This window comes from Limanda limanda, chromosome 4 (assembly GCF_963576545.1).
Source record: "Limanda limanda chromosome 4, fLimLim1.1, whole genome shotgun sequence".
In the NCBI taxonomy this organism is placed as follows: Eukaryota; Metazoa; Chordata; class Actinopteri; order Pleuronectiformes; family Pleuronectidae; genus Limanda; species Limanda limanda.
In genome coordinates, this window is record NC_083639.1 from 21,193,755 (window position 1) to 21,210,516 (window position 16,762).

At 39.9% G+C, this 16,762-nt stretch overlaps 1 protein-coding gene across 1 annotated transcript; it reads right to left on the reverse strand.

The window, feature by feature from the left end:
- Window positions 1-10,424: 10,424 nt before the first annotated feature.
- LOC133000726 (O-acyltransferase like protein-like) lies at window positions 10,425-15,849 on the reverse strand. The gene is made up of 15 exons (XM_061070702.1): window positions 15,693-15,849; window positions 14,891-15,027; window positions 14,709-14,787; window positions 14,493-14,628; window positions 14,160-14,365; window positions 13,280-13,483; window positions 13,087-13,189; window positions 12,574-12,675; window positions 12,258-12,423; window positions 12,089-12,168; window positions 11,862-11,972; window positions 11,554-11,677; window positions 11,219-11,405; window positions 10,646-10,788; window positions 10,425-10,526 (listed from the first exon to the last, which is right to left on the reverse strand). The coding sequence occupies exons 1-15, from the start codon at window positions 15,847-15,849 to the stop codon at window positions 10,425-10,427; spliced, it is 2,037 nt and encodes a 678-aa protein (XP_060926685.1).
- Window positions 15,850-16,762: the final 913 nt, after the last annotated feature.

Below are 16,762 nucleotides of genomic sequence, written 5' to 3' on the forward strand. Positions count from 1 at the left end.
CTGCTGAGCTCACATGCAGAGAACCACTCAGACTTACAGCATTGATTCCCATGAGGTTTACCTCCTTCCTCCTTCCCTAGATGGAAAGATAGATATTTCACAATACAAATTACTAGAATAAGGTTAAACTTGAAGTAGCTGGCAGACCCCTGTGAGTGTCTCAGTGTCGTCTATCAGGTCCCATAATTCCACAATTGCCCAAACTTCAAAGATGACTCATCAGACCTGTTTTGTTCAGCTCACATCATGAGATATCTCTTGAGGCAACAGCTCAAATTGACCCAGTCAGTGTCCCATGATGCAGTGAATGACACTCAACTGCCACAAGCAAATGATTTTAACATATCAAAATGGAAAAACAACACAACACACAGAGTCTCTTGTGTGTTTTTATGTTCATGAAGTAAATCAGTCACTACAAAGTGTGTCTTTTCAAGAGTCTTTGTTAATGGATCAAGTATAACACAGTACAAATGAAAACATACTGACCCACAACATTCACATCACCCAAACATAAACAAAAAACAGTTTATAAGACACTTCGATGGGTCATATGTTTATTCATGTACAGTATATGTGGACTAGAAATAGAACTTATCCTATGATATTTATTGTTTAAGCATTATTATTCATTATCTGTTTAAACAGCAGCCTCCTCATATGGATGTTCCCTGCGGAATTGTATACATCTTGTATAATGCAAAATAAGAGGAGAAAGTTTTGCCAAAAACAATGTACATCAACTTTATTTCAATTCTATATCGTGTTAAATTTAAACTCAGTTTTGTCCCTGGGTCAAGACTGAAGTCACTTTATGACGCAGTTGATCAAGTTTACTCAAGACAACTGCCATACATTGGGGCTTTTGGGGGTTCTGAGGGTCCGGGGCCCTCCAGGTACCTGCCCACTCTACCAGGTTGGTGGTGCAGCCTAATTGATGCTACGTCTCTTGATTCTTTTACACTTACAGTTCAGATAAGTGAAGATGCTGTAGATGTATATCTGCTATGACTGACATCAGTTTCCCAAGAGCCTCTGTAATGAAATGGTATGGCCTCCCTGAACAAACAATGGCTCAACTGGAGACATATTAGAGGGGATACCAAGACAATAGATGTTCAATGAAAAATAAAGAGTTTTTTTTCATTTAAACCAATCATAATCAGATGTGACAAAAGAACAAAGTGAGTTGGATATGTCAATGAAAAATTAAAAATGTAGGTCTAACTGCAAAATAAGACACTGCTTAATTATCCAACAAGAGGATAATTAAGCAGTGTCCACTTCTTATAGGCAATTGTTCCCCCTTTTTCAATGCTTCCGCAGCTTCCACGCCTCCACGAGTGTTGAGACACTGGTACAGGAAGAAAGAGAGAGAGAATGAGAGAGAGAGAGAGAGAGAGAGAGAGAGAGAGAGAGAGAGAGAGAGAGCTCTGCAGCTACTTCAGAATAATATCTTGTCATTAGTGAGTCTTCCTTAAGCAGTTCTACAATATACTTTCACTTTTATTGCTTGTGTGGATGTTTTGTACTGAGATTTTTATAAACTGTCTATGGTGCAGTGTGTTCTTCCCACCTGGTTTACATACAATGAAGTTTTATGGTCAATGTTTTTTCCGTAAAATGAAACTGAATTTGCTTCATTACTGTTAATGTGAGTGTCTTAGATGTATGTAGATGTTTGACTGATTTACCTAACTGCTTTTATTTTTTAAAGCATTGCATGTTGACTGTTTCCGAAGTCTGTTAATCAATCAACACAATCTTCAGACCCTTGCTCAAAATAAAAGTTCTACAATTCCACTCAAACAACATGAACGTTGTACTTATACTTTGAAGACATGTGGCCAAACGGGAAGTTATTCTATGAATGTTGTTGGCATTATGGAAATCAGCAACCGTCAAGGGTCATTTTCTGTGTTTGTGTGTCAGTCCGATATGGTGTAATGATAATAATCCGATTATCATCATGATAGGGAATCGATTTTGCCCTGCGGTATGATCCCCAAGATATAGTTTTATCTGAGGACGCAGAATAAGACTATGGATATGTTAAACTTAGTCCATGGACTGAAGGCACTCCCTTCTCAGGGCTTTGTCTTTCAATGGAAACTATGGCTCTCAGTGAAAAAGTTCACAACACAAACACCCTTTGTTTCTAGACTCTGATATGCAGGTTAGACAAGAGCTTGTAGAGCCATCACAGTCTCTGCCCTGCTTGCCAGTGACAACAGGGAAAACACTCTGATACGGAAACTAGCGCTGGGTCAAATGATGTCAAGGTAACAGGATGAAATGAAACATGCATGGCTGAAAAGTCTCAAGCATTGCAATCCTCTTCTCCAGATGTCTTCTGGTTCTGTTTGAATGGTGCTGTTCCACTGTTTACAGGTCATTGTTAAGTTTATTCTGGGAGTGCAGGTGCTCATTAAAGAGGATGGTTTCCATTCAGATTCAAGTGTAACTTAAGCCGTTTTTCAGTGATGTCCTTTCGGAGGAAACCCATAGAATTGGGTCTTGACTTTCTTTAGAAGTTTTCTTTCGCACATAAACAATGCAGCAGGAGATTCCCCGCAGTGGCGCGTTCACAACACAGTAATCTCCTTTGTTCAGGTGAGGGGTGTTGCAGCAGGCAGAGGCAGGACCTAACGTATTAATTCCACTGCAAAGATCACTTGATTTTGTTTCGGGCACATCGACACCCGCGTCAGCTACGATCTGCAAAAGCTCTCTTGACATCTCATTGTGCTTTTTCACCCTGAGACAAAGGTTTTCTTTCTGTAATTTTCTATTTTGCATCTGTCTCTTGTTAAAAGGTTACAACACACCAACTCACTTGCAGTGAGTACTGCGGAGGACCTCTTGCTTCCTTCTCACATTGGCTCCTCCGAACTTTCTGCACAATTTATACTCGGGGGGGCCCAGTGGGAGAAATTCAGCAGAAACTCCAGAGGCTCTCACTCGAACATTTGCGCTCACACATAAACCTCTTTAAATTAAACCTTTTAATTTCCTCTGAAACCAACACAGGACACTTGAAGGAGAATCTTTTATTGTCCACACACAGGAAATTTGACTACTGCTTAAACCTATCTGTAAAATAAACATGCACACTCACACACAAGCCCACACAAGCCCACACATAACCACACGTATACACACACACACACCAGCAGTACACATCTGGAGGAAGCAGGGGACAGCCATGCTACAGCCCTAGGGAGCATTATTAACGGCACATCTAATGCAGAGGGAAGACAAAGTGTTTCCCTGCCACATAACTGTCTTTCTGCCACATACATGATGAATCAAGCTAAACTACACATATAATGAAGGGAGGGAGGAGGCGATGAAGGGAGGGAGGATGTGATGAAGGGAGGGAGGAGGTGATGAAGGGAGGGAGGAGGTGATGAAGGGAGGGAGGAGGTGATGAAGGGAGGGAGGAGGTGATGAAGGGAGGGAGGAGGCGATGATTTACTGTTTTACTATTTAGATTGAAAAGTACAAGTGTCATTATGCAATAAGTAAGGGAAAACAGGACTAAGTCAAAACACACTCATACACAGTCCTTGTTTATAGTGCCTGTTTATATTGAACAACATGACACAAACATCTGGGGTTTGACATTTCAAAATTGTTTGCTTTTGTCTCACTTTAGGTTTTATCATTGAACACATACACACACACACACACATAAACACACCAAACGCCTGCACCTCGCTCCCCCCCACATTTGTGTCTTCTCTGTGGAATTTTTGTACCAGCAGTGTCTTTATAAAAGTCATGCAAAATACACAACCCACATTTAGGATCATTTTAGCCACAATACTGGTTGCAGAGACGCAGGTGAACCACATGAGAAAGACGCTGAAAATAATCTTAACGTTTAATGGGTCCAGCTCCAGTAGGCCCATTACCAGTTTCCCTCTCTAGGGTAACCTAAAGAAATGCTTAATGAACACCATTTATCTATCTAATTCCAGAACTCTGTCTGTCTGTATGTGACTCGCATATCTCAAGCTACCTTCAACTAATCGGCTTCACACTTGGACCAGAGGAAGTGCAGTGTCCAATTTGGTCGAAATTGGATACATGGTACATTCAATATTGATTAAATACATATAAACAGGCAGCTAGCATTCGATAGCGGTGGCAGCTGGGATTCATAAACGTAAGTTACCATGTCGATCCTGACAACAGCAGGTCTTTACCGGGGCTCATGAACTTCAGGTCACTTTAACACATTTTAGAAAGACAGCTGCATTCAGAATAACCACAGACCAAGAAAAAAGCCCATTCCAAACACGATTATTTGTCTTTCTATGCTAGAAATATGCTGAGAATCTTCTCCATTTTGAAATCACTTCCTGACAAGGTATTTCAAAAACATGATGTGATCAAATAAAAAAACTTCTATAAGAGTGAAGTCAGACATTCACCTTGGCATGTTCATGCCTCATATGAGCCACAAAGACCTCCCTGGAACTGAAGAGGGTACTGCAGTCCCCACATCTGTATCTTAAGCTTGGAGGGCTCTTGAGACCTGCTGAGGATTTACTGTTGCTTTTCTTTTGTGGCAAACTTGAAGGTTTCTTTTCTCCCTTGTCTTGACGATTAACATTTCCTCCATCTTTTTTGTTGTTATTGCTGGTGTTAGTGCTGTTATTAGAATTTGTGGGCTTGATGCTGAGAGGAAGGTTGATGACCAAGTTTGGTGGACCCTCGATGGTCTTCAGGGTTCCATGAATGGCCTGGATGAATGATCCACACATGCAGATTTAATCATATTTCTGAATTTATATCATTAAGACTGGTATGCAAAACATTTCTAGAGAATTTAAATAGAAATCGTTTAATTTTGCATGATGTTTTGTTGCAGACTTAATGATGATGTTCTTCAATCCTACTTTGATATGGTCCAACATGAGCTGTTTCTGTGCGTAGTGCAAGGAGCAGTCGGGGCATTTGAACACTGAGACTTTGGGATTGACAACATGCTGGTCGAAGTGTGCGCAGAGCAGGGACTGCTGAGTGAACACACTGTCACACATGGAGCACTTGTAGATCAACCTGAAAAATACACACAAAAGTGTACTATGAATTGACTGCACGACGTTACAATACTCAATTGGTACATACATACTGAAAGAAGTGTTAAGCGAATCCCAGCTGTTACTTGAGTTGTGTTCTTAAGAAAACATGTTAAGCTCCGGTTAAGCCACCATGTCTAAAGGCCAATTTATGCCTCTCCGTTTTTTCTATTACGGACAGATAAGACCACCCTATCCGTCGTGAAACGCCCTCTCCGAGTGCTTCGGACAGCTTTTCGTACACATCTGATTTTTCTAACTATCCGTCTTCATGTTTGAGACCCGACGGACCGCTCTTGGCTGTGATTGGTCCGCGAACGACATCATTTCCGTATGACGTCATTTCCGTATTTCCGGACCTCAAACTTCCTGTTTACTTGTAGCCACAAACACAAACACAACCACAGATATGAACACAACTATGATTCTACGATTAATGTGACGTGTGTGTTAAGCCAGCGGAGTTGTCCGGCTGACGGTGGCTCGTTCGAGCACTGAGGGCATGTGTGCACGGTCACATACGGTTATAACGAGCTTTCAAAACGGCGCTAGCAGGCTAGGCTAGCGGGCTAGGCTAGCCACCATGCTAACTACGGTGGTAACAGTGCAAGAACCCGCCGTCACGACTTTAATTCCACTTCTATCATGACACTGTTTCTATAATACCGTCAGGTTAGAAGCAAACACTGGATAGTAGTTGTTAGTGCCGGGAGTCCCTGCTGACTGTGTGTGGAAGCTGGGGGGGAGCTAGCTCCGGTTAGCTTCTAGCTACATGTAGCCTCAAGCAGATTCAAGCTGTGGAATCAGCAACACAGTTCGGAAACAAGACCGGGGAATCGCTGCGCTAAGAAACGATGACATCAGCATCTTGACCCGCTGGGTGTCACTTTATTTAGTTCTGTTAGTTGCCATGGTTCAGTGTGTGGGACGCAAGCTAACATGTCAACGGAGACACGTGGACTTCTTCTTCCCAAATGGGGTAGGCTTCTCTGAGCTCGTCTTCCGTTGCGCCACCTATGGGTTTGGCGGGGAATTGTTTTTAGACGGATAGTCGTCGGAGAAGTAAAAATCAAAAAGACTCTTTGTCCCCCGCTGAGACCTCTCCGAGAAACGGATACGTAGAAGTATATAAGAGCCTTAACTCCAACAAATCCTGCTACTGACGAAGCAGCGATGAAGGTTTTCCTGAGAGAAAGGAATTGGACATGGGTGTTGGGTTACAGGGAAATGTGTCAGTGTGGAAGGAAGAGCGATGATGTGACGTTGGAATAAAAGGGTTCGTCTGTTGTTATTATTATTATTAGGAAACTGAAATAAGTGTTTAGAGTCCCAGCTGTTGATGAGTGTTTTGTTTCACATAAAGACATTAAACCTTCAGCTGCAACTTATGTTTTAAAGAAACTTTTGATAATAAAATTATGTCAGATCAGGATATGAAAATATAATTTAATGTATTGAAATATACAGTTCAGCTCAGTGTAAATGGTTTAAATTCAGATGGTAATGCAGCTTTAGGCTTGAGGCACAACAAGAGCTGAAACCACACAGAGAACCTGCTCCTTAACACCTGAATGATCAGTAGTGCTGATGAGGGATAGTGTCAGTGAAAGGTTGCCATATGGAATAAAACAAACTCAGGTTAAGCCGCCATGTCTTACACCCACAAATCCTGCAACTGATGACTCAGCGAGGACGATTGTCCTTAGAAAAATGAATTGGACATGGGTATCGGGTCAAAGAGAAGTCAAAGGAAATGTGTCGATGTGAGGTTGGAATCTTCTTGAGTAAAGAGCTTTTGAATTATCTGTGATTGAGCATTGAATTTAGCATTGAAATTCAAGTTTTTGTACTTCAGAAGGCATAACAGTTTCCGTAGCCTTTACTGAATTCTGTATTCAATGTTGCATAAAATTGAAACAGATTGCGTTGAGAACTTTTTATATATCACAAATTTTGCAAAGACCTACTTGGGCTCTCCAGCCTTCACTCCTGGATGCTGTATATGTGCATGGGAATGTGTGCCAGGCGCAGTCTTGAAGGCCATGGGGCAGAGAGCACATTTGTAGAAGGTCTCACAGTGAGCGCTCTGGATGTGGGACTTCAGCGTTGCAACATTGGCGAAGACCACATGATGGCAGCTGGAGGGAGACAGGGGGGAAAAGGGAGAAAAGGTAACAGTCACACAGACTTGAACGTTAATTCAATTTAATTCAAATGATCAAATGATCTTTTTAAAATCTGTTTGATGTATTGTCATTTAGCTTGGCTTAGCTTAGCAGATGAAACAAGGTTAAAAGGTCACAAATAAAATCTGCGTCTCAAAAAGAAAACACTAATGAAGCTCAGCATAATGTCTATCAGGAACGTCATCTTTCTCATTTATTCACAGTTCTCTGTTTTTCTAATCAGCTGATTGTGGGTATTGTTTCAGTAATCCAATCAGATTTCTCTATGATCTCAATCAGCCGATCAAACTTCGATATCTGCTCTCTTCTCATTTCAATGATTCCCTATGACCCTGCTAACCCAAACCCCCATTTCGATCCGTTTTTCATATCCAGAGCCTTGGTTGAGCCTAGCGGAGTCTCAACTTCATGGGGTACAAAAGTCTCTCATTAATAAATATGGCATTCTATGCCAAGCCTGAACAGCTCTATGTGTCAATATTTTCTCAGTAATTTTTTTTTTTTCAGGCAAAACGCACGCAACGCTTCAAAATGCATGTGCTCTGGGACGCCCAGTACTGCTTTGCAGTCCTAGAAATTTTAGAAATTGTATTTTATAGTTGGTACTTTGCAGGGTTGAGTAATTCTGGTTTTAATTATTGTTTTTATTAATGTTATTAGTTGACTTTACATGATTTTTTGAAAGTATTCCTTTTCGATTCACATTCGTTTTCCCTTTCCTGCTTCGTGTCAACATCTGCACATAAACACATAGCTCGAAGCAGCAAGTGGTTAACTTTTCTTAAAGAAAATATTGGAAGTATTTGGTTTAAAAAAAAACTGTTGGTAAATAGACTATCATTGGTTGGCCGTGTCTGCTTAATCTTACACGTCCACGTAAACAAAATAAACAGATTTAAAACAAGTCGAGATGAAAAAACACACAACACAACCAATTATATAAGCAAACGCAAAAACAACTTTCAGCCAACACAACCAAAAACAAACACTGTGTCGTGGACTACTGCATATTCGCGCACACAATTCACGTTTTTCAATGGACCTCACCAAATGGAACCCAGGGTAATCAGGCCCAGTTTTCCAGTCACTATAATGCCAATATAATTTTTGCAAAGGTATTATATATCTATATATTGCCAATTCCAATCCTCAGTCGCCCTTTGTGCTGACTCAACACAACTTAGAAGCTGTTGAGTCTTTATATATATATTGTACAAACTGGCTAATGTGCACTTTGCCGTACCTACAGGCAAGATACCCTAGAGGTGTATTGTCACCCTACTGGAAACAAATGCAAACACAACTCCAGGCCCCTTCAGTAAAGATAGTCTAATGATAAATAAACAGGCTTACATGTAGATGTGTGGACAAGCTGGCGGGCAGGTTTACAGGCAGGTAAACATCCAGGCAGTTACAAAATACAGCTAATAGACACAAAAGGTTCATAAACCGACAAACGGACGAGGAGCTGCTGACAAAGGCAGCTGTAAATACAGTTTTTTGTATATTTTTTGTGCAAGAATTAAAATTAAATATGAATTTCAAAGTTTAAATCTTTAATGCTTTGCAAGTAATGTCACATTTGTAAATGTTTTATGAGTCACTATATACACAGTTAAAAACAGAGACAACGTTCATTTTTATGATTGGAAAAAAAATTTAATATGTTTTATTTAAAATACACCTGATACACCTGTAACACCTCTAACTGCACTGGCAAAGCAACAATGCAACTGTATGAGGCCCAAACTGTTCTTTGAAAAAGTATTAATTATGAATTTGCTCACCTTGAAATGACCTTGCTCATCTCCTGATGACATAAGCAGCGGGCTAGTTTCCAATCATTTAAATGGTGCGATGTTTTTAAATTGCAAAAGCATGAAACATTACTGCTTTTACTTGCTAAGCTAAAATAAACTAAGCTATGGTAACCAGCTGCCGGACTACTTGATCTATAGCACGTTGTGACCCGTAGGTTGTCAATGATCTTTGCCAGGCCTTTCCAAATCTTCATCTCTGACAATCAATACTTTTGATTGGATCTAACTTGACTCATATTGCATGTACTGCACATTTTGTCCACGTAAACCGCTTCCTAAAGGTTGTATCGTAATAACAGCAAGGGGCAGTTTTGTAACCAAGTGCGAGCTATAACATCATTGTTCCTGTGACAGGTGAGATGGAACAGAGACTTTAACGGCTAAAATCAACACGTTGTAAATAGTAGTTTAACAAAAGAGACTTGGCCTTGCGTAAAACAGCAATGCTCCAAGTTTAAAATGGTAGAGAGAGAAAATAGACTGTTTCTAGCTACTGCTCATCTGAGAGCTCCACCTGCTTTCGCAAAATTATTTTTGCGAAAGCAAAAAAAAAAGTATTTGTATAGCCCATTTTCACTAATCACAATTTGTCTCATAGGGCTTTAACAAGGTGTGACATCCTCTGCCCTTAACCCTCAACAAGAGTAAGGAAAAACTACTAAAAACCCTTTTAACAGGGTAAAAAGAACAAAGAACCCTTAGAGAGAGCCACATGTGAGGGATCCCTCCCCCAGGACGGACAGAAGTGCACTAGATGCCACGTGTAATGGAGAACATCACCAAGATAAGGATGTTTTCCGTGCTGATTAGAGTAAACAGTTTGTAGCATAATGGAAGTTTCGTGAATTGATGGATTACTGTCAGTAATGGTCGAGTATCTGAGAAGAAATATTGGATATCAAGCAGTCTTGTTGTAATCATAGTCCTCGGGCAGCAGCCACCGAGTTCATTAACCACCATCACCACCAAGAAACAATTGTTATGGTGAGAAATCAATGATGAGCTTTATGAATTAACACACACACTCTTTAAAATTACAATGAATTGGTTGTATGTTTTATTGACAACTAAAATCTATTTTCAATATATTTAAACATATATCATTCTGAAGGTTGGTGCAAATGTTGATTTTAGTGCAATCAATCACAAGCTCACCTTGTTTTGGGGACATTTCCTTTTTCTATATAAAACACGTGCCTTAAGTTTATTAACCGGGAAGCATATATCCACAGGGAAACTGACACAGCTCATAAGGCACAAACAAACAGAGTATAGAAATGGAGGTATAACGACTGGATGAAGGTTCTCTATTGTGTTCTGACTATCATCTATGTACGGCTGTATTTTAGGAGGTAGGGCTTCTCAATCAGCACAGTCAGCACGTAGCTCCCCACCAGCGTCAGCACCACATGGCCAAGGAACATGTACATCTAATGAAGAGAGAAGACACAGTGCACTAAGTTAAATAGTATATATACCGTATATAAAGAAAGAGACAACTCTGCGTCAGATGTGGGTTTTATCGAACCAAATGAAACAAACCACTTACAAAGTTTAAGTCTGTGTAGTGGATCGGGGTCTCTTGCAGGCCTAGATAGATGTTCATGATAATAGGATGTAACAGGTAGCAGGCAAAACTCATGTTGGAAAGTGGAAGCCAGAAACCCAATGACAAGAAGCTCTTGATAAAACCTAGAGAATCAGAAATTTAAAATACATTCATATATTTGCTTTCATGTGTAAAATATCTTACTTATTACTTAACAAGAAATGTACACACATGCTACCACTGATCACAGCTTGTTCTTGGATACTGTGCAAAAGCAAGCTAAACAATTTTGCTTTTCATGTTAAGGGTAATTTGGGCTTAAAGCTCAGATTGGTAATCCTGGTAAAGCAGAGCAGGCTACAGTTTGAAAAAATTGCAACGATAAATCCTACATCCTCCCATTGTCAAAGCCACGCCCCCAAAATACATGAACACATCACTAACTGACAACTTCCATTACTTTCATGCCAACTGCTGTGATGTATGACACCCCAGACCCAGATGACTTTATTTATAGATTGAATATTTCAACAACCATCAGTTTTTTGGACTCAGGACTCGGGTTTTGTTTACCTCCATAACCTTCCTCGCAGGCCACTATGATCCAGGTCACAGCCAAAGCCCAGAGGGGTCTGTGTAGTCCTTGATAGAATGCATGTGGCAACGACAGAGAGGTTGGCGTCTCCTGTAGGACGTAGGCTAATCCAACCACCACAGCCATAAGTGAAAGACAGCAGAACCAACCAAGTGCAGCCTGCCACTGCAGCAACAGCAAGAACAGCAACAGATCAAGATCACACATGAGGGCAGCATTGTGACTTTTATTTGTATCTGATATTACAAACAAGCATATAATTCTTGTTGAAACAATATGTGAGGTGCCTTTTAATATAATCATACATTCTTACCTTCTGCATTAGGACCTGATCTTTCTTTGTGGTCAAGTATATTGCAGTCAAGACCCCTATTAAAAATGGCCCATATCTTGTGTAGGGTTTCATATAGTAATGTGATGCATAATCCAAATTGAACCTACAAAAATGAACGAATAAGATATTTTTTTAATTCAAAAGAAACAGATGGAATGGCTAGTTTGCTTTTACTATCTTTTACATTGGATTCTACAGTAACGACGTGTCAGTGTCAACAGACATATTTATGGAATTATTAGATAGATTTGGTTCCTATTTGCATTCGCACTGGACCACAATCTTACAGTGCAGATGGATGGAAGACGGGCAGCTGCAGGAGCGCAGTCGTGATGACACCAGCAGCAATGGTCATCAGCATCAGGCCTCCTGCCACAGCCGCAAACACACCTTTGTTCCTGATAAACACCAGATAGGATGGGTAGGATTACGTGTGTGAAATGCGGTGGCTGTTTTAAAACACTACTAATGATAAAATATATTTTGAAATGATATGAAAGCACAGTGGACATACAATTTGTAAAAATAGAGCAACAGTGGAGTGGTGGCATAGCACTGGAAGTCAAGAGACAAGTACCATGCCCACGAGATGGTCTGGAGAGAGACAAGAAACAAATACAGTGGGTCAATAAACATGAAAATACATTTCCAACAGACAGCCAGAGACAGGTTAAAATTAGTACCTGTTGTGAGGTTGGGAAAAAATTGCTAATCAACAGGATGTTCGTCCACAAGTACGTCTTACAGCCCACCGCTATCGTCTTGATTTTGAACCAGTCTGGCCCCCCCCGTACTAAAGAGGTGAGGCCATAGGTGAAACACAGGATGAACAGATGCAGTGGCTGAATCCTGTAATGAAAGAAAGAAACAGTTAAATCGACATTGGTTCTGAGATCACGTTTTAAATGAAGGGCGTCGAGATTCTGATGGGAAAAAATGACTTTGTGACACTGACAGATTTGCATGAGTTGATTGGGTGAATTGATGAATACACTTTACCTTTTAATCCTGTTTAAGAGGTAGCTGGCCACCATAGAGATGCTCAGTTTGCCATCAGCCCTATTAATGGAGTTTAGCAGAGACCTGGCACTGAGCAGACCCCTGAAACACAGAAGCTGCCTTTAAACTAACCCTTAACCCTTTTTCAGATACATTGGATTATAACAGCTTTCAGGCATGAACACCAGAATATAATATCCAGAAATTGGTTATTCTTCAGAACTCTTCCTTATACATATTAGGAACGTAGCAGGAGATTGTCCGACACATTCACAACAACAGGAAAAATCGTAAATATTTGTGTACTCTTTAAGTTATGTGTACTTTGCGTGTTAGAAATGTCATCAACACGCCCACTTTCTTGAACTTTCAATATATTTTACTGTTGTATTCTCACATAGGCCAACTCGGACATTTTCCTGGCCCTTTTAATTAAGGGGCTGACAGGGGAAATTCTGGAACTGCCTCGAACCCGCTTGTCGATTCCCCCACTGTCTTTACGTTTCTCCTCACCCCAGCACCAAAAAGCTGTCAACAGCCAGAAAAACAGGTCCAGCGGAGTCAATCACATGGAGAGGGTTGCTTTTTACTGCTTTCTCCCAAGGTTTCTTGTTATCTGCAACAGAGATGATACAATATAGGTACAATGATATGTGAGTAATGGGGAGAATTCCGAGCTGAAGGAGCAAATACCAGTATCTCATACCCGGGTTGTTCATTGAAAATAGGGTGGAGTGGCCACACATGATCCAGAACAGGCTGAGGACACGGATGCCGTTCAGGGAGGAGTAGCCTGTGATGGATGAGGAGGTGCTCAGGACACCTTGGCTGGTATTCTGAAGAGAAAGTGCCTCCAGGCCCCGGTTCACACAGCTTCGAGGAAAACACAGTGGTGCGTGGCTGGTGCTATCTATAAGGACAATATAAAAATTTTAAAAAAGAAGCAATCTATAAATATAAAGATTTGGCTACTGCACCTTGAAATTATTAATGAAATTTTCTTGCGCATAAATTACTTTTATATGTGGTTTCAAAATGTAACAGCTGCTCTGTTGTGGTTGCATATATAAAGTTTATTTAAGTACAAAGTGAAGCTGTTTATTAGGGTTTTCTAAAGTATCAATACTTGATACTTTTCAATAACGTGTGTTTAAAAATTATGCAATCTCCATAAATTTCACTTTTGATGGTATCGAAGAAAAGAACCAAAGCAAATTAACTGATCCTCAACCTGTGGCTCTTTTATAGTTTGTTGTGGCTTTTTACAGTTTTTAGTGTAAATCCATTACTTGTACAATTTGATGACTTAATTAAGAATTAAATGGATATGTATTGTATATGTATATGACCCTCACCTATTGTCACAACTTTTGGGTTGTGACAGAAAGAGTAGGGTCGCAAATATAAATTTATATATATATTTTTCTTCGTCAGGTGGCTGACGATGAAGCGTTGTTTTTTATACATTCTTATCAAAGTCTTTGTTTAGTTTTGGTATCATTACAACCCTAGTTCAGTGTCTATTTCATTATCTATTTTCTGGTGATCTTGCAGTCACAACTTGCAACATGTTCCTGTGAACTTACCCTTTTCCTCTAGGGTGCCACTGTTCCTTTCACTGCCAGAGGAGCCATTGCTCTTCAGGGTCCCATAGGGTCCCATAGGGTTGAGGTCAGTGTTTATAGAGGAAGATTCAAGAGAAGGACTGACCTCCCTGTGCTTTTTCCACCTTATTATAGCGGTGAGCAGGGTGGCGGCAAGAGGAATCGTGACCATCACGCAACACACAACCCTACAGGAGAAAAGGTGCCAGTATTTTAGATGGAGTGTAGAATCCCTCAGATGAAGTCCTGCACATGTAAAGAACCACTTTTCCAGTTCAATACTCATGGAAATAATTCAGTAGCGAGTACACTGACAGGCAGATGATATCGAATGCATCTGGGGAAACGGTGTTGGACAAACAGTGGGTCATCAACAGGGCCTGAGCGGTTTGATTGACCAGGATGGAAGGAAAAGGAGGAATGAGGGACGTCTGATCAATCTGAAGTCTCCCTGTTAAAAAAGTCAAGATGTCAAGATAACAAAATTTCACCAAATAAACTGAGTGAATCAAGACTTTTAGAATCACTGACCGTATAGCACCAGCATTTCCACATCCTCTTCCCTGCAGGAGTCAGGAACACAAATACCCACAAAATAGCGGACTGCTTCCTAGGTAAGTAAAAACACTGCAGTTGAAATAGAAATCTCCCATCCTTGTAGCTAGATGCCAGGACAAGTTACCATCTCTTAAAATGACGGTTCATGTTGTTACCTGCTGAAGAAGCACCTGGCAGTACTCTCCAGAGAAGGTGGAGCTAAGGGCAGACTGACACTGCTGCCGCGAGCCATGCAGCTGGTTAACATTACCTCCTTTAACATTGCTGCCCATCTTTCCAAATGCATCATACACTGATAATAAACACAAATACAAAAAAAATTATATTGTATTAACTTTCTTTAACATTGCTAGATAGGGCTTTTTTTCAGCATTTGCCATGGTTTGTCTGGCATATTTATTGGACTGATGTTAATGACAATTTGCTGCAGATCTAAAAATAAATCCAGATCCAGTGAATTCAAACTTTGATCTTAACAGAGTAAATCTTTCAAACTTATATAAAATCACATACATGAATAGTTATTTATTAAATTCAGTTTCATTTTATGAAAAAAATGTTAATAATAATAATAATAATAACAATCAATATAATAATAATGAAGAGTAATTGAATAACTTTGTTTTCAGAACCTATTTCATGCATAAACAAGCATCTAAAAGTGTCTTAAAAAGAAAGAGGCAAAACATTGTTAAAAATTAAATATTAATTATTAGATAGTCAACAAGTAAATAAAATGATATATCTATCTAACTACAATAATTAGGATTTATAACCACTGGCCTCATAACTTTACAGTTTGTAGTCCTGCACATATTTTTGTAATCTAAGAAAACCAATGTCTTTGTGGGCAACTTTTCTTTTTAAATCTATTGTCTCAAATTTGGAACTATCAGAAATCTCACATTGTCTATTTTCATAATTAATGTATTTCTTTAAAAAGGCAGCATCACTTACTGCGGACAGCATATTCCTGTGGTCTCTCCTGGTTTAGTTCCCAGAGGAAAGCGTTTGTGTCCTCCTCACATTTTGTAGTCACATGGATTACCTGTGTGGTTTCCAGCTCTAAACTAGACCCTGCAAACAGAAAGAACACCAAAAAACCCAGAGCCATTTTCAGGACTGAATGAATATCTTAGTAGAGGAGAGTTTAAATAATATAGGAAGGGACACACCCTTTTCAGAGAGGTCACATTAAGTAATCCTCTGGCTGGACTTACAGTGGCAAAGGCAAACATCCCCACCTGCAGGTGTGAGAAAGATTGGTTTACATGAGGAGGCTGACAGAGAGATCCAGGCTTTGTGATTATGTCCCAGTGCAAAATCAACTTAGTTTTGTGGTCCCATGATTACCACTGGGACTCCAGATGATTTATCATATATGTGAATTTCACGTTTGAAAAATCCTTAAATATTCACAGAAGAAGAACTCCCCTTGAATTTGAGCTTTTATCTCAATATTATTTTAACTGTAAATCCGAAGTTAAAATATGGGGAAAGAAATACCACAGACAGTCCACTATCTGACCACTAGAGGTAAAGCTTGTCCTAAAATTGCATTTACCAGGCAACAGTGATGGAAAATACCGGCACTAATTTAGTATGAAATAGTTTCAGTCAAGTCAGTTATAGTTAATGAGCTTAGGAACTATTTGCCTACACACCAGCTACACTTCCCATCAGACTGGTGGAATGGTTGGCATAGAAAAAGGCAATATCCTTGTCCATTGTTTTAACATTCAGTATATTGCAGGACAATCGCATTTCAAATCACTGTTAATCAAATTCAGCAGGAGTATGAACGATCACGAGAGGATTTGTGATTTAGGTCCTTGGAGACGCGCTGATGTCTTATGTGCAGCCGACATCAGATAGCCCTCTGGCAGGTTTCATAATTTATTGACACAAAGAACAACTTTGTACACAAGCATCAGAAATGTCTAAAAACATGGAAGCACCAGATGCAAGACACTTTCTAACCCACAAACAATTCACAGACTGATTCTCACTTGCAGTTTTACAGCTTA

Excerpts from the sequence above, each read along its gene's own strand:
- LOC133000726 (XM_061070702.1), bottom strand. The coding sequence starts at position 15,849 with ATGGCTCTGGGTTTTTTGGTGTTCTTTCTGTTTGCAGGGTCTAGTTTA. Across the intron at positions 14,788-14,890 it reads GCCAGGTGCTTCTTCAGCAG|GAAGCAGTCCGCTATTTTGT; the intron begins GTAACAACATGA and ends TTACTTACCTAG. Across the intron at positions 11,406-11,553 it reads ATCAGGTCCTAATGCAGAAG|TGGCAGGCTGCACTTGGTTG; the intron begins GTAAGAATGTAT and ends CTGTTGCTGCAG.